General features: G+C 48.3%; 1 protein-coding gene across 1 annotated transcript in view; it reads left to right on the forward strand.

The window, feature by feature from the left end:
* RAB3D (RAB3D, member RAS oncogene family) overlaps window positions 1-24,555 on the forward strand; it is a 35,989-nt gene continuing 11,434 nt past the window's right edge. Inside the window, exons 1-2 of the mRNA XM_048487579.1 lie at window positions 1-317; window positions 19,283-19,510. Of these exons, the coding sequence (XP_048343536.1) occupies window positions 19,283-19,510 (228 nt within the window). The 5' untranslated portion in view covers window positions 1-317. The remainder of the gene's footprint in view (window positions 318-19,282; window positions 19,511-24,555) is intronic.

Here is a 24,555-nt window from a genome sequence, read left to right on the forward strand (position 1 = left end):
GTGAAGCGCGGCGTTCTCTTGGCTGCCGCCTTGGCCCAGGTGCCCGGGGGCGCCCTCTGCCGCAGCAGCAGGACCGCGGACGGGCGGACGGGGCGGGCCACCAGGAGGCCAAGGGAGGCCGGCGGGAGGGGCGCGCCGCAGGAGGGCGGCGTCTGCTCGGTTGGCCCCAACGGCGGCGGCGGAGCGGGCGGAGGCCGAGAGGGCTGCTGCGGCGCGGAGGCGACCGGCTCCTTCCCCAGGCTCGGCCGCCTTACCAAGGAACCCCCCCACCTCCCCCGGGAGGCGGCGGCGGCGGCAGAGCAACGCGCCCGGGCCAGGTAAGGCGACGGCCAGTCGGCCAGCTCTTCCTTCTGCCGCGGCGGGGGCGCCGGAGGGAGAGGGGCGGGCGGGACAGCCCCTGCGCCCCCCCCCCCCCGCGCCTTCCTGCCTGCCTGCCAGTCCGGCCTGCCCGAGCGGAGACGTGGGGGTGCCCGGGGGGAGCGCGCCTTCTTTCCGCTCTCTGAGCCCCGCGGCCCCGCGGCCCGCCGCAGCAGGCGGGCAGGTAAGTGGGCAGGCAGGTAAGCGTGGAGCCCGAAGCTTCTTGGGAGGGGGGAGCGGCGGCGGCGGCTTCGGGACGCGGAGGGGGCCGCCAGGCAGGCAGGCAGGCAGGCAGGCAGGAAAGGCGCGGCTGCCCGCCAGCCGCCAGCTTCCCCGTCCAGTCTCCGCAACGCCCCGTGCCCGCCGCTTCTCTGCAGAGGGTGTGTGGGGTTGTTGTTTTTTTTGCGTGGGGGTCGCTTCTTGTCTCCTCTGGCAGCCACGCCACGCGGGGGCAGCTCTTCGCTCCAGGATGAAGAAGACCTTCTGCCGGGGCACTCTGAACTGAGCTCAAGGGAAGCCCCACAGTCGGGCCTCCACGACGGCCCTGTGAGGTGGGCTGGCCTGAGAGAGAGAGAGAGAGAGAGAGAGAGAGAGTGTATTTGCACCCAGGTTTCCCCTCTCCTATCCTGAGGCACAAACCCCCCTCCTGCCGCACTGGTTTGTGTGGTTGAAATTGAATCGATGCGGTTCTTCTTGTGGTTGTCAAGGTTTGGTTTGGCCACCACCCTTGGCCACCATCCTGGGGCCTCCCGACACTCCCCCACCGTAGATGGTTCCTCACCACCAGCCATGCATCTACCCATAAGTGGAAGGCTGGCTGCCTGTGCAGGAAAATGCCCAGAGTGACCCAGAGGTCTGCAACCTACAGCTCTCCAGATGTTCATGGACTACAATTCCCATCAGCCATGCTGATGGCCATGCTGGCAGGGGCTGATGGGAATTGTAGTCCATGAACATCTGGAGAGCCGCAGGCCCCAGATGGAAAAATATATAATTAAACGAACAGAAATTATTTAAAAGATATGATATAATTAAGAAGAAAAATATAAGCAACAGAATAGAAACAAAAGACCCCGTGACCACAACAAAGAACCACCTAACCCTAACACAACTATTCTCAAACCAAACCTATTAATTAAAACAACAATCATTTACTACTAAAAAATTTTACCCATAATGTGAGAAGAGACTCAGAACACCCTCTCTGCTCCAGAGGGCTTCTTTCCTCCACAAGGAATATCCTGGAGGTGACCAAATAAGGCTTGAGGACCCAGGCAGAATAGCAACAGTTTATTAAAGAGCTCTAATATACTAATAACAATAACTCAAGCAACCTATAGTATAGGCTGATGAGATCCATAAATGCCAAACAAAAACTACACCAAACAAAAACTGGCAACCAATCGCAACAATCGCCTTCGCACACATGAAGAAATATGATTCTTTATTGCAAATTAGCCAAACTCCTGAAGCAATTAAGTTTAATGTACTGTCGAAGGCTTTCACAGCCAGAATCACTGGGGTATTGTGGGGTTTCCCTGGCTGTAAAGCCATGTTCCAGTAGCATTTCCTCCTGACGCTTCACCTGCATCTGTGGCTGGCATTCAGATGCCAGTCACAGATGCAGGCGAAATGTCAGGAGAAAATACTACTGGAACACGGCCACAAAGCCCGGGAAACCCCACAACACCCCACTAATTAAGCTTATCTTCCATCTGCTGTTATTACTGCACAGAAGCGGCACTCATGTCATTCAGTGCCTCATATTTCCCGCTGTTTACCTCGAGACCACCTCCCTGTGCCTTCACCAGGGTTAATTTGTGGCAAGCTGGGTTCCTCTGCATCCCATCAAAGAAAAACCACACGCTGGTCTGACTGCAGTGGAATAGGGGATTAATAGCCCAAGCTGGAGTGGGCTGGCAGGTAGGGATCATGCTGCTTCAGTGCAGCCCTGTTCTTTTCAAAGAAAAAGAGAAAAACCCCTCTGAGAATCCCCCGTAGGGCAGTGATGGCGAACCTTTTCGAGATCGAGTGCCCAAATTGCAACCCAAAACCCACTTATTTATCACAAAGTGCCAACATGCCAATTTAACCTGAATACTGAGGTTTTGGTTTACAAAAAACGGTTGGCTCCAAGGTGCACGTTACTCAGGAGTAAGTTTGGTGAAGCAACTGTGCAACTTTTCCACTGGGTGAATCACGATCCTAGGAGGGTTTACTCAGAAGCAAGCCCCATTGCCAGCAACCGAGCTTACTCCTAGGTAAAGGATCGTGCCCAGGCTAGCCTAGATGTGTGTGTGTGTGTGTGGGGGGGGGGTTATTTTCCATCCCACCCCCACATGATGAACTCTGTGCACGTGTGCCCACAGAAAGGGCTCTGAGTGCCACCTCTGGCACCCGTGTCATAGGTTTGCCATTGCTGCCGTAGGGGATAATGGAGGTATGTCACAAAAAGCATGGAGGGGGTCTGGGGCTTAACAGGCAGTGCTAACTGATTAAGGACAGCTCCACCCCCTGACCCGTCCCTGGAATTCCCCCAGCTAGGCTGGGTCAGCTTTTTGCACCTGTGGCCTAGGGACGAGCAGTGGCTTCTGGGACGGGCACCACAACACTGTGCAACACCCGCATAAGTTGCCCCTCAGCTGGCACATTTGTCACTTGTGCTAACAGGGTTGGGGACCCTCGTCAGCCCTGAGCTGTGTTGGCTCCAGAGGGTGGTTCAGCTCCCGCTCTCTGGATTGGAAAATCCCTCACAACAGTTTGTCATTTTGGGCGGCTGTTCCAGGGCTGCATCATGGTGATTCCATGTTCTTATCTGGGGGATTCAGATTAGCCTGTGCACTCCCACACATGCCAGCTGGGTGACCTTGGGCTAGTCACAGCTTCTCGGAGCTCTCTCAGCCCCACCCACCTCACAGGGTGTTTGTTGTGAGGGGGGAAGGGCAAGGAGATTGTAAGCCCCTCTGAGTCTCCTGCAGGAGAGAAAGGGGAGATATAAATCCAAACTCTCCTCCTCCTCCTCCTCCTCCTCCTCCTCCTCCTCTTCTTCTTCTTCTTCTTCTTCTTCTTCTTCTTCTTCTTGGAAACTGAGGATCTCTGCCAGCTGCACCTCAGTATATGTAGAAAAGAAGTATGTGGCCCCCTCATTATAGCTGTCTTCATCTGGGCCTAGGACCGTGGTGGCGAATCTTTGGCACTCCAGATGTTATGGACTACAATTCCCATCAGCCCAATTGGCTGGTGGGAATTGTAGTCTATAACATCTGGAGTGCCAAAGGTTCGCCACCACTGGCCTAGGATCATAATAGAAACAAAAAGAGAGACACTTTGGGAAGGCACGTTTTTTGGAAAATCCCCCCCCCCCCCCGCCCAGCCTCACAAGAGACTTGTATGGCAAGACTGGCTGTGCGCTGCTGAGATGCAGGACATTGAAAAGGCACTATAATTCAAGAAGGATATTGCCAAACTGGAACGGATCCAGAGGAGGGCAGCCCAAATGGTGAAAGGTCTGGGAATCTCAGCTCCCAGGAGGCAGTGGGCTCAGGGAGTTGGGGAGGCGAAGTTGGGTGGAGAGAAGGTTAAGAGGCGTGAGCAAGGCATAGATGTGTTTAGATATTTGAAGGGATGTCATGTTGGTGAGGGAGCAAGCTTGTTTTCTGCAGCTCTAGAGACTAGGACTAGGAGTAATGGGTTCGAAGGAAAAGAGATTCCACCTAAACATCAGGAAAACCTTCCTGACAGTCAGGGCTATTTGACAGTGGAATGCACTCCCTTGGAGTGTGGTGGAGTCTCCTCCTTCGGAGGTTTTTAAGGAGAGGCTGGATGGCCACCTGTCAGGAGTCCTTTGACTGTGTGTTCCTGCATTGCAGGTGGTTGGACTTGATGGCCCTTGGGGTCTCTTCCAACTCTATGATTCTCTGTCTGCTCTTGGGTATTGAGGATCAAGTAGGGTGTGCCACTCCGACATCACACTGTCTCTCACCATGGGTACAGAATCTGCTTTAAGCCTGACATTTGTGTTTGGATAAGGTGGAGATTTTGCAGAAAGAATAAAAGAAGAAGGTCAATAATTTGCTCCATAAAGAATAACAGGGACAACTCTTAAGTTGAAGACTTGAACAGCAAGTCTTCAAGAAGACTTGAACATCATTCCCCCCTTTTGGAAAAAAAAAGTAATATGCTGTTTGTTATGTCTCAATCATCAGGTGAGCAACAAAGTAAAAAACACGGACGGCTTCCAAGGTAATGTCAGGCAGAGAGCTCGAAACTACGCAGACACTCACTTAAATATCACGCTCTCAGCTGACCTCACCCCCACACAACTATGGAAACCTCAGTAGCTTAATACACAGGTTTTTGTCTTTTTCCTTATCAGTGGCTGATGTGGTTTCCATTTTAGATTAGATGAAAATGGAATGCTCAGATATGAAAATTCCTTCACTTGTTGTAATTCTGCAACATTCAGAGTCCATCTGAACACTGAAGGATTTTTTTTCTGGCGAAGACAACTACTTTAATGTATTGTCAAAGGCTTTCACGGCCGGAATCACTGGGGTGCTGTGTGGTTTCCGGGCTGTATGGCCGTGTTCTAGCAGCATTCTCTCCTGATGTTTCGCCTGTATCTTCGATGCCAGCCACAGATGCAGGTGAAACGTCAGGAGAGAATGCTGCTAGAACACGGCCATACAGCCTGGAAACCACACAGCACCACAACTACTTTAGTTTTTTGGTAGTGTTTTCTCAGGCCTTCCTTTTCAATCAGCGGTGGCCCCTGGCCCCTGCCCCCTTCTAGACCTGCTGATGGTCTCCATGGCACGGTCTGTCTCCATTGGATGGAGCTTACCCCCATGGTCCTCCTGGCATCTCCCAACCCCTCTGACTTCCCAGCTGCCTTTGCTTGGAAAGAGCAGGTACAAGTGTGATGCACAGAGAGTAGCCCTTCACCTCCCCTACATTTCTAGGCACATCTGGAGGGCAAAGTCCCAGTTTCCTGGCTGGGTGGTATAACACCATAATAATCAAGGCAGGTGTACAACAGGTGGCTCGTCATTAATATTACACTCCATAGATAGCTTCCATTAACTAGGTGAGTATCATTTTAACATTATCTTACTATCACAAATATACAAAAATGTTTAGTAAGTACACCGTCAGGTATGGCTATAAAACCTCTAGGAGCACAACTGTTTTTTCTTACACTAGATAGTTTCCAAACTGAATTTCAAGTTTCACTTGAATGGCTCTTCTTTAAATAGTCCTTCTCTCTGGATATCAGGATCTCATGTGATATCCAGAGAGGACTATTTAAAGAAGAAAAAACAGCTGTGCTCCTAGAGGAGTAAGAAAAAGAATACTTTGTACAACAATTATTGGCTTGACAAAGGACTGCCAAAATAAAAACCTAATCTAGAGGTTTTATAGCCATACCTGACGGTGTACTTACTAAACATTTTTTGTATATTTGTGATAGTAAGATAATGTTAAAATGATACTCACCTAGTGAGTTGGAGTACGCATGGGTGTAATATGGGTGATATAACAGGCAGCAGCAAATGGCCAGCCAATTCCCTTCCCCCCCCACCGTCCCCTCCACCCAAACACAGCTGTTTAGAAGACATGAAAACGTGGGCAAAAAAAAAATCTGATAAATGTCATTAAAGTGGGATAGAAAAGGGTGCAGGGAATCTAATGCAGGCTTTGCCCGTGCTAATTTGAACTCAGTTCATGAAAACCTCCCCCTTGAGTGTTGCTGAGGTTTCCTGCTGCCTCTCTGGTGGCTGGGTGCAGTCAGAGAAGCGGCAAAGCAAAAAAGATCTTCACAGAGCTGAGTTCTGCTTGGCTGCTAAGGGAGGACAACCCTGGATTTGGCTGCAATTTGGTTCCTGGAATTTGTCCCGTCCTTCAGCATTTTTTGCAAACGTTGACTTATAAGCGACCATCGTGAAGATCTCTCAATGTGGGCGCGGTTGTGAAAATACCCTTTTGTGCTCCTGAATAATGTGAGTTTTAAAAAATGGCAGGGAATTGGGGTGCTGTGTGGTTTCCGGGCTGTATGGCCGTGTTCTTGCAGCATTCTCTCCTGATGTTTCGCCTGCATCTGTGGCTGGCATCTTCAGAGGATCTGATAGTAGGAAAGGAAAGCAAGTGGAGTATATATACCTGTGAGCAAAGGTCAATAGGTGAGGGCGTGTGAGTAACAATTAAGTGTAGCATGTGAGTCCCAATTTTTTTTTTAAGTTTGAAAAATAGAGCAAAAATATTCTAAAACCCAATGTAAAAAAACCCAATTCTGGGGAATTGTTGGTTGGTTGGACCTGAACTAATATTGCTGACTCCCCCCTCCCCCCCATGACCTTCCTGACCCCAAGATTGCCTGAAAGGATGCTTGGCCTTATTGTTTCATTTTCTCCTGCCGATAATGGTGAGATGGGAGGAAGCCGAGAAGCTCCATCCGAGTTTCCTCCTCCCAAGCATTCTTTTGCTGAGCCACGTGGTCAGCCTGGTCAGAGGTTTGGGGGCTGCTGGGCCGGTGAGTTGCAGCTGTACCTGAGTCTACTTTCTTGGGCTTCTGTTGTCTTTCATGTTTTTGCAGCATTCCTTCCGGCTTTGCAGCATTTGTATTGTCGAATACAATACGAATCATGGCCGGAATCACTGCGCTGTTGTGTGGTTTCCGGGCTGTATGGCCGTGTTCCAGTACTATCACAACACAAGCCTTTATTGGCATACAAAACTGGACAAAATTTTAAAACAAAACAAGGTTAAGAAGTGCAGTTAAAATTACTAATTTCCAGTATAAAATTTGCAACAGTCTCACAAAAGAGCACATCAGAGCTGTTCAGGAGATTGGGTATCTTATAACACTCATGCCACTGAGAACATTGCAAGAAAATGGAATTCATGTATTTCATGCGTATCTTATTGTATTTAGGGCATAGAAACAGAAAATGGTCAAGTGTTTCAACCGTAGTCATATCACATGAACAAACTCTTTTAGCACGTTCTATTACATCTTGCAGTAGCCAAGGCTCTCCTCTGGGTGGGATTAATCAGCGCCGTGTTCCAGTAGCATTTTCTCCTGACGTTTCGCCTGCATCTGTGGCTGGCGTCTTCGGAGGATCTTCAGACAGCAGGCCACAGATGCAGGCGAAACGTCAGGAGAAAACGCTACTGGAACACGGCCATACAGCCCGGAAACCACACAGCACCCCATGGCAGCCTCTTAAAGAATAAAAAAGAGCTGAGGATGTAATTTTGTAGGCACCTTTTTCCACAAGCAGATGAGTTGTGTAGCAGACTGAGAGTCTGCCCGGATCAGAAGGATCAAGGGCACAGTCTGGTTTGCTGGGTGTGGTAGAGCCCCAGGGCATCCAAAGCCATTCTTGTGAATTCACATCTGAGCCAAGAGTCATCCTCCGCATGGGCTTGAAAGTTTACCTAATGAATGAAACTGAAGTTGTGTGGATTGAGGTCCACTGTAGCAGTGTATCACAGCAGCCATGCCATGCTGGTTTGGGGGCTGTGGGGGGAGTAGCAGTTTCCCAGACCTCAACATTAGTGATGTACATAGGGGCAAAAAATCCAAACTTCACATAAAACGCTACAGGGGTCAGTGCTATCAGTCACAGACCAGGAAAGGGATTTGGGCGTCTTAGTTGATAGTTCCATGGGAATTGTCAACTCAATGCATGGCAGCTGTGAAAAAGGCAAACTCTATGCTGGGGATCATTAGGAAAGGAGTTGATAATAAAACTGCAAAGATTGTCATGCCCTTATATAAAGCAGTGGTGCGACCGCACTTGGAGTGCTATTGTTCAGTTCTGGTCGCCACATCTCAAAAAGGATATCGAAGAGATAGAAAAAGTGCAGAGAGGGGCAACGAGGATGATTGAGGGACTGGAGGCACCTTCCTTATGAGGAGAGGCTGCAGCGTTTGGGACTCTTTAGTTTGGAGAGGAGACGTCTGAGGGGGGATATGATTGAAGTCTATAACATTATGCATGGGCTAGAAAATGTTGACACAGAGAAATTTTTCTCTCTTTCTCACAATACTAGAACCAGGGGGCATTCATTGAAAATGCTGGGGGGAAGAATTAGGACTAATAAAAGGAAACACTTCTTCACGCAACGTGTGATTGGTGTTTGGAATATGCTGCCACAGGAGGTGGTGATGGCCACTAACCTGGATAGCTTTAAAAAGGGCTTGGACAGATTTATGGAGGAGAAATCGATTTATGGCTAACAATCTTGATCCTCTTTGATCTGAGATTGCAAATGCCTTAACAGTCCTGGTGCTCAGGAGCAGCAGCTGCAGAAGGCCATTGCTTTCACCTCCTGCATGTGAGCTCCCAATGGCACCTGGTGGGCTACTGCGAGTAGCAGAGAGCTGGACTAGATGGACTCTGGTCTGATTCAGCTGGCTTGTTCTTATGTTCTTAACATTTCCACTCCTACACCTTTGCATCCCCAGGCTTATGTGTATGTGCCTGGGCAGCACATTCACCCCTTCCCTGCAGTGCCTGTGATTGCCAGAAAAGTCCCTTTTCTCACTGCCAGGATTTGAGAAGCTTTCCCTCCTTTCAGATGAAGGGAGTGGAACAGAAAAATGCTGGGAAGAATGGGAAAGGATCCCGAGAGAGAGAGATGCGTCAGTTCACACTCCTTGTAGAGGTCCTTTGGGGATAATTCCTCTTAGCTGTGGCCAACTCCTTAGTGAAATGCAACCTGGGGGTTAATCTGCGTCTAGTTCCCTGTTAGTATCCCCCAATGCAAGCTGTGGTCACCTGGACAGGTTGGCTATGGTCCTGAACCAGCCTGACAGCTGCCGAGAGGTCTTGCTGGTGACAGCAGGCAACACAAAGGCCCTATTCGGCTGAGTAGACTGGATAAGAACATAAGAACTACCCTGTTTTCCCAAATATAAGACATCCCCTGAAAATAAGACATAGTAGAGGTTTTGCTGAAGTGTGAAATATAAGGCATCCCCCGAAAGTAAGATGTAGCAAAGTTTTTGTTTGGAAGCACGCCCGACGAACAGAACACAGAAAAATAAGACATCCCCTGAAAATAAGACATAGCGCATCTTTGGGAGCAAAAATTAATATAAGACACTGTCTTATTTTCAGGGAAACACGGTAGCCTGCTGGATCAGACCAGAGTCCATCTAGTCCAGCACTCTGCTACTCGCAGTGGCCCACCAGATGCCTTTGGGAGCTCACATGCAAGATGTGAAAGCAATGGCCTTCTGCTGCTGCTGCTCCTGAGCACCTGGTCTGCTAAGGCATTTGCAATCTGAGATCAAAGAGGATCAAGATTGGTAGCCATAGATCAACTTCTCTTCTATAAATCTGTCCAAGCCCCTTTTAAAGCTATCCAGGTTAGTGGCCATCACCACCTCCTGTGGCAGCATATTCCAAACACCAATCACACGTTGCGTGAAGAAGTGTTTCCTTTTATTAGTCCTAATTCTTCCCCCCAGCATTTTCAATCTGGCTAGATGTGCAGGACCTGTGGCCCCTTCCCCCAATGCAAGCTGACTTACTCATCTGTGTCCCCTGCAAGGTGGAAGTGGCCTGCCTTGAGCAAACAAAGCCTGTTTTTCCTTCACAGAATCTCTTCAGTCAGCTTGGTGGGGTGAGGACCTCTCTCTGTTGACTCCTGGGTACTGCTGAGCTCAGAAGCTGCTCAGCTGCTGCAAGAAGAGGGTAGTGGTGGTGGCGGCAGCAGTGGCCAAGCTGTTCGCCTCTCTCACTGGACTGGGCTGGGGATAAATGCACTAGAGTCGCCCTGGGGCAGCAGTAGAAGCAGAAATTAAACCAGGGCAACTTCCCTTTCTCAACATGTCCGTGCCAGGAAAAGCCACAGTGGAGAACAATCCTGCATTGTTCTGTTTGACTGCTAAAAGCTTACACTGGCACAATGTGCGTTTTGGGTTAAGGAATCAGCCTCATTTGGGTAAGGTTGCATTGTTGGTTCACTGGCCTAGCGTTACACAGGTCTCTCCTCTTTAGCCTGAGTGACAGCAGCACTTGGGGCTGTCCGGAAGAGCTCGTAGCAGGCCCAGGCCCTGGCAGATGGCCTTCCATGGGCATTTTCCCACTTACCAGTAGCTGCGCGCTACTGTAGGCAAGTCCCCCGGCACTCCCCACTACAGGGGCGGCGACAACACAGCCGCCCCAACGCTGCTGCTGTCGCACCCCCTCAGCACGCGTCATTCCTGGCGCTCTTCCAAACGGCGCCTTTTGATGATGTGGGGAAGCCCGGGCACGCACCAGAAATGACACGTGCTGAGAGCAGCGCGCGGCTTAGGGGGGTCGTGGCAAGTGGGGAAACGCCCCATGTTCCAGGCCCCTGGTAGGACTTCCAGAAGGGATTTAGAAATAAGTCCCCCATTATAAGGAGAGATCAAGAATATGGTTCTCAAATAGTAAATTTTAATTCATTTTGGTTGAGGTTCCAAGGAAAAAAAAAACAAGGACTTGGTAGAGAAATCCAAAATATAACCTGCTTACACCTCAGGACTTCAGACTGTGCCAAGGTGGGAGAACAGGAAAGGCAGCTTTTGATTAATGGCTGTTTGCCACAGGGAGCCAAACCAGTCAGGTGAGCTGGAAGGCTGAAATCTGCCAAGAGGAAGGGGTGTGCATGTGGCCATTACTTATTTGAATAGTCCATTTTTCTGCTACCTTTCCTGGAACCTGCCTGAGGCAAATAAAAACAAAACCTTATAATGCAGGAATTAAAATCCGGCATAAAAATTCCAGCACAGAATAAAAACATAAGCCATAAGACCATTACTTGCTGGGGTGCTACTGGAAAGGGTGGCTAACCTAAAGTATGACTTTGGGCAGAAGCCTTTTGAAGCACAGTGGTCTCATTGCTAGTTTCATTCATTTATTTAGAGTGTTTTTTATCCTCCATTTCTCAGTGGGACCCCAAAGCAGTTTACAAGCAATTCTTATTTTGAAACAAATTTGCATTCAACTCAGCATGAAAAGACAAACAGAAGACAGAAAGACCTCTTGTGAATGGTGTCCACCAGGTTAATCCATCTGGCCAAGGTTGTGGGCTGTGAGTCCTTTGGCTCGTTGGCCATGAATAAGTTATTCATTTCTCAGCCTGAGTCTTTCAAACTGGGAACCATCTTTCCACAATTCCCCCTCTTTTACATTGGGCTGAACCATGGAGATAGTTTCAGGAGAGTTGCCATGTCAATCTTGAGTAGAAGAGCTAGAATATCTGATGAAGGCAGTTTTGACTCTTGAAAGCTTGTTGGTCTATAAGAACATAAGAACTAGCCTGCTGGATCAGACCAGAGTCCATCTAGTCCAGCATTCTGCTACTCGCAGTGGCCCACCAGGTGCCTTTGGGAGCTCACCTGCAGGATGTGAAAGCAATGGCCTGCTGCTGCTGCTGCTCCTGAGCACCTGGACTGTTAAGGCATTTGCAATCTCAGATCAAAGAGGATCAAGATTGGTAGCCATAGATTGACTTCTCCTCCATAAATCTGTCCAAGCCCTTTTTAAAGCTATCCAGGTTAGTGGCCATCACCACCTCCTGTGGCAGCATATTCCAAACACCAATCACACGTTGCGTGAAGAAGTGTTTCCTTTTATTAGTCCTAATTCTTCCCCCCAGCATTTTCAATGAATGCCCCCTGGTTCTAGTATTGTGAGAAAGAGAGAAAAATTTCTCCCTGTCAACATTTTCTACCCCATGCATAATTTTATAGACTTCAATCATATCCCCCCCTCAGACGTCTCCTCTCCAAACTAAAGAGTCCCAAACGCTGCAGCCTCTCCTCATAAGGAAGGTGGTCCAATCCTTCAATCATCCTCGTTGCCCTTCTCTGCACTTTTTCTATCTCTTCAATATCCTTTTTGAGATGTGGTGACCAGAACTGAACACAGTACTCCAAGTGCGGTCGCACCACTGCTTTATATAAGGGCATGACAATCTTTGCAGTTTTATTATCAACTCCTTTCCTAATTATCCCCAGCATAGAGTTTGCCTTTTTCACAGCTGCCATGCATTGAGTTGACATTCCCATGGAACTATCAACTAAGACGCCCAAATCCCTTTCCTGGTCTGTGACTGATAGCACTGACCCCTGTAGCGTGTATGTGAAGTTTGGATTTTTTGCCCCTATGTGCATCATTTTGCATTTAGCTACAGTGAACTGCATTTGCCATTTCTTAGCCCACTCACCTAATTTATCAAGGTCCGCTTGGAGCTCTTCGCAATCCTTTGTGGTTCTCACCACCCTACATAATTTGGTATCATCCGCAAACTTGGCCACCACGCTACCCACCCCTACTTCCAGGTCATTTATGAATAAGTTAAAGAGCACTGGTCCCAATACGGATCCTTGGGGGACACCACTCCCTACATCTCTCCATTGTGAGAACCTCCCATTTATACCCACCCTTTGTTTCCTGTTCCTCAACCAGTTTTTAATCCATAGGAGGACTTCCCCTCTTATTCCTTCATTGCTGAGTTTTCTCAACAGTCTCTGGTGAGGAACTTTGTCAAAAGGCTTTTGGAAATCCATATTTTTTTACTAGCGTCCCGGCCACACGTTGCTGTGGCTCAGAATTCCGTTTCCCGGAGGAGAGACCAGCTCATTCCTCCTTCCCGCCCACAATACCCCTCCGGCAGTGGTCGCCTGACCTTTCAGTTCTCTCCCCCCCTCCGGCGCCATTCAGCTCGGGACCGGGACTGGGTCCAATCGCTTGGGCCTCCACGTCTTCCCATGGCGGCTGGCTCACTTCCTCCTTCTGGTGCTCCACTCGCGTTTTCCTGCTGCGGTGGGCCCCTGGCTGTCCAACAGCTCAGAGGAGTCGTGCATGCGCACTGGATGCCACCCCTGCCTATTGGATTTACCTGCCTCAGGTGTGGTACCTGAGGCTTCCAAGGAGCGCAAAACATGCTCGCTTGGATGAGCAGCGTTCCCTCAAAGTTTCCGGGCGTTTGCTCCAGCCGTTTCCGCGTTAGGGCGTGAGGAACAAACACACAGTTAGCTTTATATATATATATAGATTAATTGGGCTTGATATACTGCCCACGTCCAAAGGTATACAAATAACTTCCATAAAACACTATAAACCCCCAATAAATACCAATATATACAGATTAAAACATAACAATCAACACAACCAATTAAACAATAGATAAAACAACAAGTGGCACTCATAACTAATACAGATAAAGTAAAGTTTCCCCTTCAGTCGTGTTTGACCCTAGGGTACCACTGCGAGCAGTGATTTTATAGGCAAGCCTCTTTGTGGGGTAGTTTGCCATTGCTTTTCCCAGCTATTCTTTACTCCCTAGCTATAAGCTAGGTACTCATTTACTGACCAAGAAATGGATAGATGGCTGAGTTGACCATGAGCCAGCTGCCAGGATATCTGACCCACAGGGGGGTTGAACTCCTGACCGTGTGAGTGGCAGTGCAAGCACTTAACCACTATACCACACGGCTCCTTAATGCAGATAGTGACCCATAACTAATATAGCCTCTTCCATTTACTTCTGGGAGAGGATTGGGCCATGATGGTAGTAATCGGGTGGTAAAGCACGCATATGTCAAAGCATGCAAGGAACGGCATGTCCCCAGCCAGCCTCCCCAAAGGCCCGGCAGAAAGTGCTACTGGACGCAAATCTAGTAAAAGTTGTACATATGCAGTTTCTCCTCCTGAGAAGGGTTCATGCTAATGGAATGGAAGGAACCCATTCTCTATTGAGTGAACAGACATGCTCTCACACTGAGAAAGTCCTTCCAGGGAAGGGGGGGGTGTTATTTATTGGGGGGCATTTGATCTTCAAGAGCGTGTCTTAAGAAAGATCTGTGATGGGAATTTGGCCACTTGGAGTCTTGCCTGCTGGAAGTGAAGTTGTGGATGTTGCGTGCTATCTAGAACAACTAATGGATTGTGCTGTAGGGGAGGAACTGTTGATCATGCTGTATAATGCTGAATACAGTCATGAGATAGATTTACCAGTTTTGGAGGTCATTAATTCGTAGGGTTGGCATAAGTCAGAAGCAACTTGATGGCACTTAACACACACAGGGGGTCATGCCGCCCTGAAGGAAAATATTAATTTGGTATGGCAAGACTTTGTTTGTTTGTTTGTTTTGTTTGATTTATGAGACACCCTCCAAATGAGTTCAGGCCTGTCATTACACCATTCTCAGAATTTCTGCCTGTTCCATGTTCCGGGGCAACAAGACAGATAGAGATTAGGAGGTCTCTGTAGGTTGTAATAATTATTTTAAAAAGCAACACCAAACATTATAAGTAGACAATCCCCTACAGCCTTCAATGTCTGCTGTCTTATGATCATCCTTATGACAAGAGGGAGGGTCGTTGGTGCCCTGAAGCCCCTTCCCACAGACTCATGCCCTGAGGAGATTTTTCCCTCCAAAATTCTAACGGTCAATTATGCTCTGACTGAACGGCCCTTGCGTTTGTCGACATGCAATGCAGTAGAGTGAATGTGGTAATTTAAGCTTTGTGTATACACTTGGTGTTTTCCCACTTTCATAAATTAAACAGTAAGAATAGTTGTCAACTGGGCACTTCACAGACAGGAAGATTAGCAGCTCTGTAGGGACACCAAAATAATATTTCCCCTAATTTCATAAAATAAGAAACTGGTACCTGAGGCTTGTAAAGTTTAAACAAAAAATCAAACTTTTTTTTATTTACAACTAGCTGTACCCGGCCACATGTTGCTGTGGCTCATCTGGTGAAATGCCATCTGGTGCATGCCACTCCTAACTCCCTCCCATTCCTTTGCATGCCACTCCTCTCCCTCCCTCCCCACCCCCTCCTCCGCTAGGGGGCGGGCCCCCTTCCCCTTCCCCCTCCCTCCCCTCCTGTTCATGCCACCTCTCCGCCTCCCCTCCCTCCACTAGGGTGGGTGGGCCATGTCCAGATGCCGGGCCCCCTTCCTCTCCTCCCTTGCATTCCACCTCTTCCTCCCTCCCCTCCCTCCCTCCCTCCCTCCCCTTCCTTTGCATGCCACCCCTTTGATGTACCTGAATTATTCGGGATATCTGAATATATTCGGGTATACCAAATATGGTATTCAGCTTATTCGGGTATATCAATAATTTTATACCCAAATAAAGCCGTATCCAAATTTGACCGAATATGTTCTATATTGCTCAAACTTATTCTCGAATAAAGCAGACTCCATTATGAATGAAATCTGATTTACTGATAGAGAATTGATAGACATGTACACTGGCAAAAGATCATTGTTCAGTCTGAGTTCAGGCAGGAAGAATCCGTCAGAAAACCCAGGAGCCCCTCCCCCAGGTCCAATTAGCCATCCTTGAGAAACAGTTTCTTGAAAGCAGGTACAGCCATGCACCTCCCAAATGAGCCCAGGTGACCATTCTCTCAGAAGGTCCCATGGAAAAGTTGTTCCAAAGAATGTAGGTCAGCCCAAACAGCAAGATAGCAAAACAAAAGCAGACAGGCTTGAAATTGGCAGCCCATCAGAGCAATTCCGGGTTCCACATCCCTTGCTCCCACCTGCAGGGTTATGGCAAGACCAAACACTCAGGACTTGACAATATCAATAAAATCACAGTAAGCTAACTGCTGCGGGAATGAGTGCTGACAGGAACTGGCGAGCATGCAATTTGTGGTGATGCCAGTGGCCTATCTGCCAGGGGGACAAGGGTGGTCACATGCCCCCGGGCGCTACGCGAGGGGGGCGCAACCCCCCTGCTACCAGCCTCTTAGTAGCAGCAGGAAAAAGCGCCTCCTCCCCTTAATTATCTTGAGACCTCCAGACTCTCCTGCCCACAGCTCTATGGTTTCATGAGGGAGGGGGGATTAGCACTCCAACATTCTGAATGCGGCAAAGAGCCAGAGGGAAGACGAGTGTTCCCTGAAGAGGCGTGCTGCCACCAGCCAGCAAATCAGCTGTAAGGGGTAAGTTAGCTGGTGAGGGGCGCGAGAGGACACGGGGGCAGATGCTGCCCCAGACACCATTCTCTACTGGTACGGTTTCTGGGTGATGCTGATGGGTTGACTAGTTTGATATGTTAGTCTATGGTGCATGGTAGGTTAGAACATGACGGAGTATGTTCTTTTGGAGATGTAAGCTGAGTGAGGACACCAAAGGCCATAGGAAGTGTTTGGACACCCAAAGGATAGAAGAAGAGAAGAGGTTGGATTTATACCCCAACTTTCTCTCCTGTAAAGAGACTCAAGGCGGCTTATAAACTCCTTTTCCCTTCTTCTCCCTACAACAGACACCTTGTGAAGTTGGTGAGGTTGAGAGAGTTCTTCATGCAAAGGAGCAGGAAACAAACTTGGTTCTCCAGATCAGAGTCTGCCACTCATGTGGAGGAGTGGGGAGTCAAACCTGGTTCTCCAGATTAGAGTCCACCACTCTTAGCCACTACACCATGCTGCCTCTTTCAGAAGAGAGAGAGAAGCATGTCTTTCCCTCCCAGCCTTGGAGGCAACTAGAGCTTGGGACTCCCCAAGCCTGTCTGACGTTTCTAATCCAAGTTATTACCTGCCCTGCCACCTGTTCATACCCTTGGGGGACATCCACGCTGAGAGAAAGAGAAGTCCCCCTCCCACCTTCATGATGCTGGATGGCCCAGCTAACTGTGCCAGGGAGTGTGGGCTGATTGCAGTGGCGTATCTGCCAGAGGGACATTGGGGGGGTCAGTTGACCCCGGGTGCCCCCATTGGATCACATGGGGGTGCCCAGCAGGCCCATGGCAGGCTCCTGGCCTGGCTGCTCCTTCAGACTGCCCGGGACAGCTGCCGCCGGCTGAAGTAAGTGGGGCGCAGGGAGGCGGGGGTGGGGGCCACTGAGAACAGGTGTTGCCCCAGGTGTCATTTCCCCCCAATATGCCTCGGGCTGATCGGGTGAGGGTGGGTGAGGTGCAGACCATGCAGACATGGTGAGAATTCTGTTCATGCAGCTCAGTCCGCAATCCAGATTATTGCCTGTGGGGAAAAAACGCCATCAACTGTGTTCTCTCTCTGAAATGATGTCCGAGCACAGTTCTCCTTATCTCCCAAGTATCTTGGGCTCAGGTTGACGTGGAGCTCCCACGAGGTGGATTTGCAAAGTCAAACAGAAGTGTTTGCTAACTAGGATGTGTCAGGATGTGTCATTCTTTGCTGGAGAAGAAAGGGTTGACACGGAAGGAGAAACCAGGTGCTTTTTCTGGGTGCCTTCCAAAGGTGCCCCAACAAGGAATTCTGCCTGTGTCATTAGGAGAAGGTCTAGATTTTGGACCACCAAAGAGAACCCTGTGAGATGGTTCAATGTGAAATGGATCAAAAACTCAATAGAATTCAATCGAGGACAGATGGCGCAGAGCAGAGGTGGGATCCAGCATGTTCTCACCAGTTCCCAAGAGTGGGTTACTAATTATTTGTGTGTGCCGAAAGGGGGTTACTAATTGGGCCTGCTTTTCCGTTAGAAATTCCATTAGGTCCAAAAATCATAAAGTCCTGTTGTTTCCTATGTGGCTGGTTAGCGAAGGTAGAAAACGGGATAATTCTCCCTGTTGGGCTGTTTTAAAAACATGTTTTAGAAATATGGTAAAGTTCCTTGTTTAAGGAAAGTATCCTTCTTTTGATTTCTAGAAACAAAATTAAGTATTTGAAAGTATTAAGTATTTGACAGGCAGTCAATTAGAGGAGAAGTAGTTGCTTCTGTTGGCAGTAGACAATAGGACTTGCTATAATGAGTTTAAATTATGGACAGAAAGATAGCAGCTGGAAATTAGGAACTTTTTTTTTACAGTAAGAGTTTTTTTACAGCAACAGAGAAATTATTAATGCCATGCCCCCGTCGTGCCCTGCCCAGCCCCATTGGTGCTACGCCACTGTTTGAATCCCACCACCATGGGAACCTGTTACTAATTTTTGGATCCCACCACTGGCGCAGAGCCTTGACTCTGGCCAGATGTAATGTGTTACCCTCTGCTCTTAGACAGGGGAAGGGCTTGGGAATCCCCCATCATGAAAGAACGTGTTCCTGTGGAACTGGGTGTGAAGAGTCGGTTCTTCATGTTTTATTGTATTACCCCCTCTATAACAGGCCTAGGAGCAAATATTTAGAACCTTTATTGATGGGTCTTGAAGAGCACGCTGCTAACCAAATACTTATGTTCCTTTTGAATGAAGGTTGTAAGGAGATCTTAGAGCCGGTAGCAAAATTTTTATGTTTAGTCATCAACAATGGTGCATAAAGAGGTTACTGTATTTTGCTACTGTGTAATTATGCCAATAAAGGTTAATTGATTGAAAACTCAGTATAATCTGTAGTTCAGAAATGCCTTGTTTGGGGCTAGTTTTCAGTGTGGAGAGGAGCCCAGCATTCCAGTCAACTTTGCAGAAAGTGAAGGCACTTGATTCTGCATCATCTCTTCCAGTTGCTTTGTGCTGGAATGCCCTGCAGGCACCTTTTTCCACCGCTGGTGTTTTAGAGTTTCCTCAACTGGCTCAGGCCTCAGTGAGGTTGCCTGGCTGGATTTATTCCACAACCCACCCCCCACCCCCAGGCTGTATTCCTCCTTGCCGCTACCAGCAGGTTGTGAGTTAGAGGTGTATATGTCTAGTAACTTGCAATCCAGATTCTCTATTTCTGTTTCTATGGTTTTGTTCTTCAAATTAAGACATGACTTTTAAACTGGAAAGACTAGGAGCTTTGCCAGCTCCTGCATTTTGGAAACTCAGCAGCCTGGAAGAGGTGAGGCAGGCAAACTGAGAACAATCTTTTGGTGCCTTTGACTTCCTCAGGTGCTCTGTGCGGAGAGAACCATGGCCATGGGACAGGGGGCTCCCACAAGGTGGCAACCAGTAGGTGTGAGTTTTGGGAAGAGTGGTCTGGGTCTTTGGGATACCCCTGCCGACAAGCAACTCTTTCTGTCCCACAGATGGCTTCTGCAAATGATACCCGGCAGGCGCCTAAAGATGCTGCGGACCAGAATTTCGACTACATGTTTAAGCTGCTGATCATTGGCAACAGCAGTGTGGGCAAGACCTCCTTCCTCTTCCGATACGCTGATGACTCTTTCACCTCGGCCTTTGTTAGCACCGTGGGCATCGACTTCAAGGTCAAGACGGTATACAGGAATGAAAAGAGAGTCAAGCTGCAGATCTGGGTAAGAAACACCATTCTTGGCAAAGGAAATTTATTAATTTATTAATTATGGAAAGGTTATTGCTGCTACTGTTTTTATTGTTTTTATTGTTTTAATTGGGATTATTCGATTGTTTTAGTTGTAATTTATTGTGTTTGGTTGCCTGTAAACCGCCCTGAGCCCTTCGGGGGTAGGGCGGTATAACAACAACAACAACAACAACAATAACAATAATAACAATAATAATAATAATTCAGCGTCTATGGCACAAACCAGCTGAGGTCATCCCAGTGGTAATCAGCACGCTGGGCACCACCCAAAAACATTAGGGCAGCACTTGAAACATCTTCGAATTGACAAAATTAACATCTGTCAAATTCAGAAGGCAGCCCTGCTGGGATCCGCACGAATACTATGCCGATACATTACATCTTCCTAGGCCTCTGGGCAGGGGCGTACCTGGGCAAACGGGCGCCCGGGGACAAAACCTGAGTTTGGCACCCCCCCGCCCAGCAAATGGGCGGCCAACCTCCCCCACCATGACCAAACAATGATTTTTTGTACCAGCTCACAAAACACCTCACGCTCCCATCAAAACATACATGGCTCTTTCCCCACCAACTCTTTTCCTAATTTCCTAATCACAACAACCCTATGAGGTAGGTTGTTAGCCTGAGAAACAACTCCAAGCCAGTGCAAGTGGGTATTAAGTATGTAAATCTCTCACAAATCACCCCCAGCAAAACATTTACCAAACAAATGTCAGCAGCATCTCTCACAAAACACCTCCAGTGGAATCCACCCCCAAACAGCATCACTTTCAATGGTGTTTAAACTAGGGAGCTCAAATTCTTCTTTTAAATCTACCTTAAAGGGAGAATCTGGGGTCCCCGGTTAAACAGGGTTGAGTGATGCTGTTTGGGGGTGGATTCTCCCCCACCCTGAAACAGCATCACTTTTGAGGGTTGGAGATTCAAATGAAACAAATAGCAGATTCGGCTGGAATCTGGGCAAATTTGGGCACATTCAGAAAAAAAAATACTCTGATTATGTCCTGCCCAAATATGAACTAATGTGAATGCAAGGTATTTGGGCTTTTGGGGGGTATTTTTGGTGTTTTTTCGGCCTGCAGGGAGCGCATTTTTAAAGCTAGCAGCACCATGATTTCAGGGCATCATCCAGAGATTGCCCTGATGATAATATTCCGAAGTTTGAGATGTTTGGTTCAGGGGGGGGGCAGCAAAGTTATGGACGCACCCAAATGGAATGCCTCCATCCCCATTGCTGCTAATGGGAGCTAACCTGAGATGGAATGCTACCCATTTGAGGGACTACATAACCTGGTCCTCCTGAAGTCCAAACTTCTACCAAACTTGGGTGGTAATCATCAAGAATAGTTACCAGATGATATCCTGAAATTTTGGTTTCACTAGCTTTAAAAAAATACATCCCTCCAGGCACTCCAAGAAATTCTGCCCAAGATTCTTTTGTTTTGCAGTGACTTTCGGCCCATTGTGGCTAATGAGGAATTTCTGAGGCAGGCTGCACACTTTTGAAGATAGAGGCGCCAGACTTCCAAGGTGGCTCCAAGAAGCTTGAGCACAGCATCCAAGCTTGGTGAGCTTTGGCTTCTGGAGTGGGGCAAATTGAGAGAGTTCTGAGAGAACTCAGCCCACAGACTTTCATGTGCAGTGAGCCTGGAAACAAAATAAGCCTCAAATTTGGGGCCCCATAAAATTGAACCCCCAGAAGCAAAGGTCTCCCCAAACCTGCATGCTATTACCAGGGAGGCTCCCCTCCTTGAGCCAATTCTGAAAGTCTGGTGCCTCTATCTTTCAAACATGCTGTGCAGCCTGCCTAAACACTCAGAAATTCTATTGGTTACAATGGACAAAGTCACTGCAAAAAACAAAGAATCTTAAGTAAATTTTGGTGTTTGAGTGGTGTATTTTAAAGCTAGTGACACCAAATTTTCAGAGTATCATCTGTTAACTATTCTATGATGCCATTCCAGGTTTCAGGAGTTATGTTCAGGGCCAGCGGCATGTTCCTCAAAATGGGTAGCCCCCCATTCAGGCTAGCTCCCATTGAAAACAATGGGATGGGGCACCCCCTTTGGGAGTCCATAACTTTGCTGCCCCTGAACCAAACATCACCAAATTTGGGTGGTATCATAAGGACAGTCTATGGATGGTACCCTGAAATCATGGTGCTGCTAGCCTTAAAAATGCACCCCCAGCCACAGATGCAGGCGAAACGTCAGGAGAAAATGCTACTTGGAACACAGCTATACAACCCGGAAAACCCACAACATCCTAGAGATTCTGGCAGTGAAAGCCTTTGGCAGTTCGTTCATTCGTTCGCTCATTCATCTAATAGAAAATTGTAGCCCCTCCCCTTCTGGTAAATTCGACGCTTCTGTGAGCACATCTCAGCCCGAGGCAAACAAAAGTCACTTAAAAACAGCATGACTCAACTGAAGTTGTCCCCAGTACCATCCCTGTGGCCTTGGAAACCGAGTGGCATGGCTCTTAAGTGTGTTTTACTGCATAAGAAATAGGTTGTGGCAACACCCCAGAAGGACTCAGGAAAGGCAGCGCTTGAAGACCAGTTATCTGTCTGTCTGTCTGTCTGTCTGTCTGTCTGTCTGTCTGTCTGTCTGTCTGTCTGTCTGTCTGTCTGTCTATTACATTTTATAGACCGCCTTATCCCTGAAGGGCTCTAGGCGGTTCACAATACAATATCGTGCCCAATAAATTACATAAAATACATTTAAAACATTTAAAGACATTTAAAACATTTAAAAAATTCAGTATGCAGCATAACAAATCAACTGATGTTATGATCCTCCTCCTTGCTTGGAAAGCTTTATTTCTGGCCAGCAGCATTCAGGATGTCCCCTAAATGCTCAACGTGACCCAGGGAGATCTGCCTGCTGCTGTTGGTCTGCATCCAGCTCTGAACTGCACCAACAGCCAAGGAAGGAGATGGTTAAGGAAGTAGCAGCAGTGATGTAGTGGTTAAGAGCAGGTTCATTCTATTCTGGAGGAACCGGGTTTGATTCCCCGCTCTGCTGCCTGAGTTCTGGAGGCTTATCTGGGGAATTCAGATTAGCCTGTGCACTCCCACACACACCAGCTGGGTGATCTTGGGCTAGTCACAGTTCTTCAGAGCTCTCTCAGCCCCACCTACCTCACAGGGTGTTTGTTGTGAGGGGGGAAGGGAAAAGAGAGTGGCGAAGCTACAAGGGGATGGCGGGGTGTGCTGTGCACCAGGCGCATGCCTGGGGGTGCGGAAAATTGCCCTAGGCCCCTCCCTCCTCCCCGCACCCTCCTTCTCAATCAGCCTTTTCTTGAGAATCCTTAGGCTGTAAAGACTAAGAGCTCCCAGGCAAACAACACCCCTGAGGGAACTACAGTCTCTGCAGACCTTGGCCTCAAGGTCTCCTTGAAGTATAGTTCTATCAGGCCGCTTACTGAGAACAGGCCTTTGCAGCTTGGAAAAGTTCTCAAAAGGAACAGAACTAAGGCCCCTTCCAAGACACTAGGGCTAATGTGTTTTCAAACCACTTTCACAACTGTTTGCAAGTGGCTTTTGCTATTCCGCACAGCTTCAAAGAGCACTGAAAGCAGTTTGAAAGTGCATTATTCTGCATGTGTGGAATGAGCCTAAGGTAAGTGGGAGAAGGGGGGAAGGGAGCTAGCCATGGGGAAGGCAAATGCACCGGCGGAGTTTGGGCCCAGCTACTTCTGCCGACAGGAGAGAAAGGGGGATATAAATCCAAACTCCTCCTCCTCCTCCTCCTCCTCCTCCTCCTCCTCCTCTATCTGACAGCAGCACTGTAGTTTAATGGGGAGACCCCGATGCCATCTCGTCCTACTTGTGACTGAGCAATAGGGAGAGAATGAAAAATTGGTGTGAAATGAAATGGGGTTTTCTCCCTAACTTTCAATACAGGGAATGTAAGGAAAGGGGCAGTGGTGTAGCTACCGGGGGGAGGGGGGTGCGACGCCCCAATGCGAAGAAGCGGCGGAGGTGTGGCCAGGCTGTGGCAGGGGCATTTTGGGGCAGAGGTGGACGATGCAGCAGCAGGGGCGCACAGCTCACATGCACCCCTGGCGCAGTTTCCCCTCACTCCGCCTCTGGAAAGGGGAACAGGGATCGGGGACAGTAGTGATTTTCCATCACTTTTTGGCTGGTGCAATTCGTTCATTTATAAAAAATTCCCTTGACAGCTCTCCAGAAAACCTGTCTGAGGTGGCTTACAAAGAAAAAACCTAATAAAAGCAGAAAGTGCCATAAAACTCACAAACACAAAACACAGCATTCAGTAACCACCCTGAGCATAGATCCAGCAATTTAAAAGGAGGTTCAAATCAGTCCAGATCAGTGGTGTTCCTGCCTAGGGACAGGGGGTACCCTATGTCCCCGGCTCTCATTTAGTCACGTACCATTTCTGGGTCAGTTGTGTGTTTTTGGAATTTTTAAGCAAGTTTTTCACGTTCGCCTGCAGATGGCTTATTTTAAAATTAGTGGCACTAACATTTCAGGGTACCATCCGAAACTTTCGATGATACCACCTAAATTTGGTGATGTTTGGTCTAGAGGAAGCAACGCTATGGGACTTCAAAGGGTGCCCTATCCCATTGTTTTCATAATGGGAGTTAACCTGAGATGGGGCTACCCATTTGAGGGAACATAACTTCGGTCCCCTGAACATAACTTCACCAAACCTGTGGCATCATAAGAATAGTTAATAGATTATACTCTGAAATCTTGGTGTCACTAGCTTTTTAAAAATACACCCCCCTCCAGGCACCCCAAGAAATTTGCCCAAGATTCTTTGTTTTTGTGTGACTTTGCTCCATTGTAGCCAATGGGAATTTCTGAGTGTGTAGGCAGGCTGCACATGTTTGGAAGATAGAGGCACCAGACTTCAGGGTGGCTCCTGGCAGGAGGGCCTCCTTGGCAATAGCATGCAGGCTTGGAGACCTTGCTTCTGGGGTTCAATTCTATGGGCCCCTCAAAGGCTTATTTTTGTTTCCGCCTCCTGCACACATGAAAGC

This window comes from Sphaerodactylus townsendi, linkage group LG03 (assembly GCF_021028975.2).
Source record: "Sphaerodactylus townsendi isolate TG3544 linkage group LG03, MPM_Stown_v2.3, whole genome shotgun sequence".
NCBI lineage: Eukaryota > Metazoa > Chordata > Lepidosauria > Squamata > Sphaerodactylidae > Sphaerodactylus > Sphaerodactylus townsendi.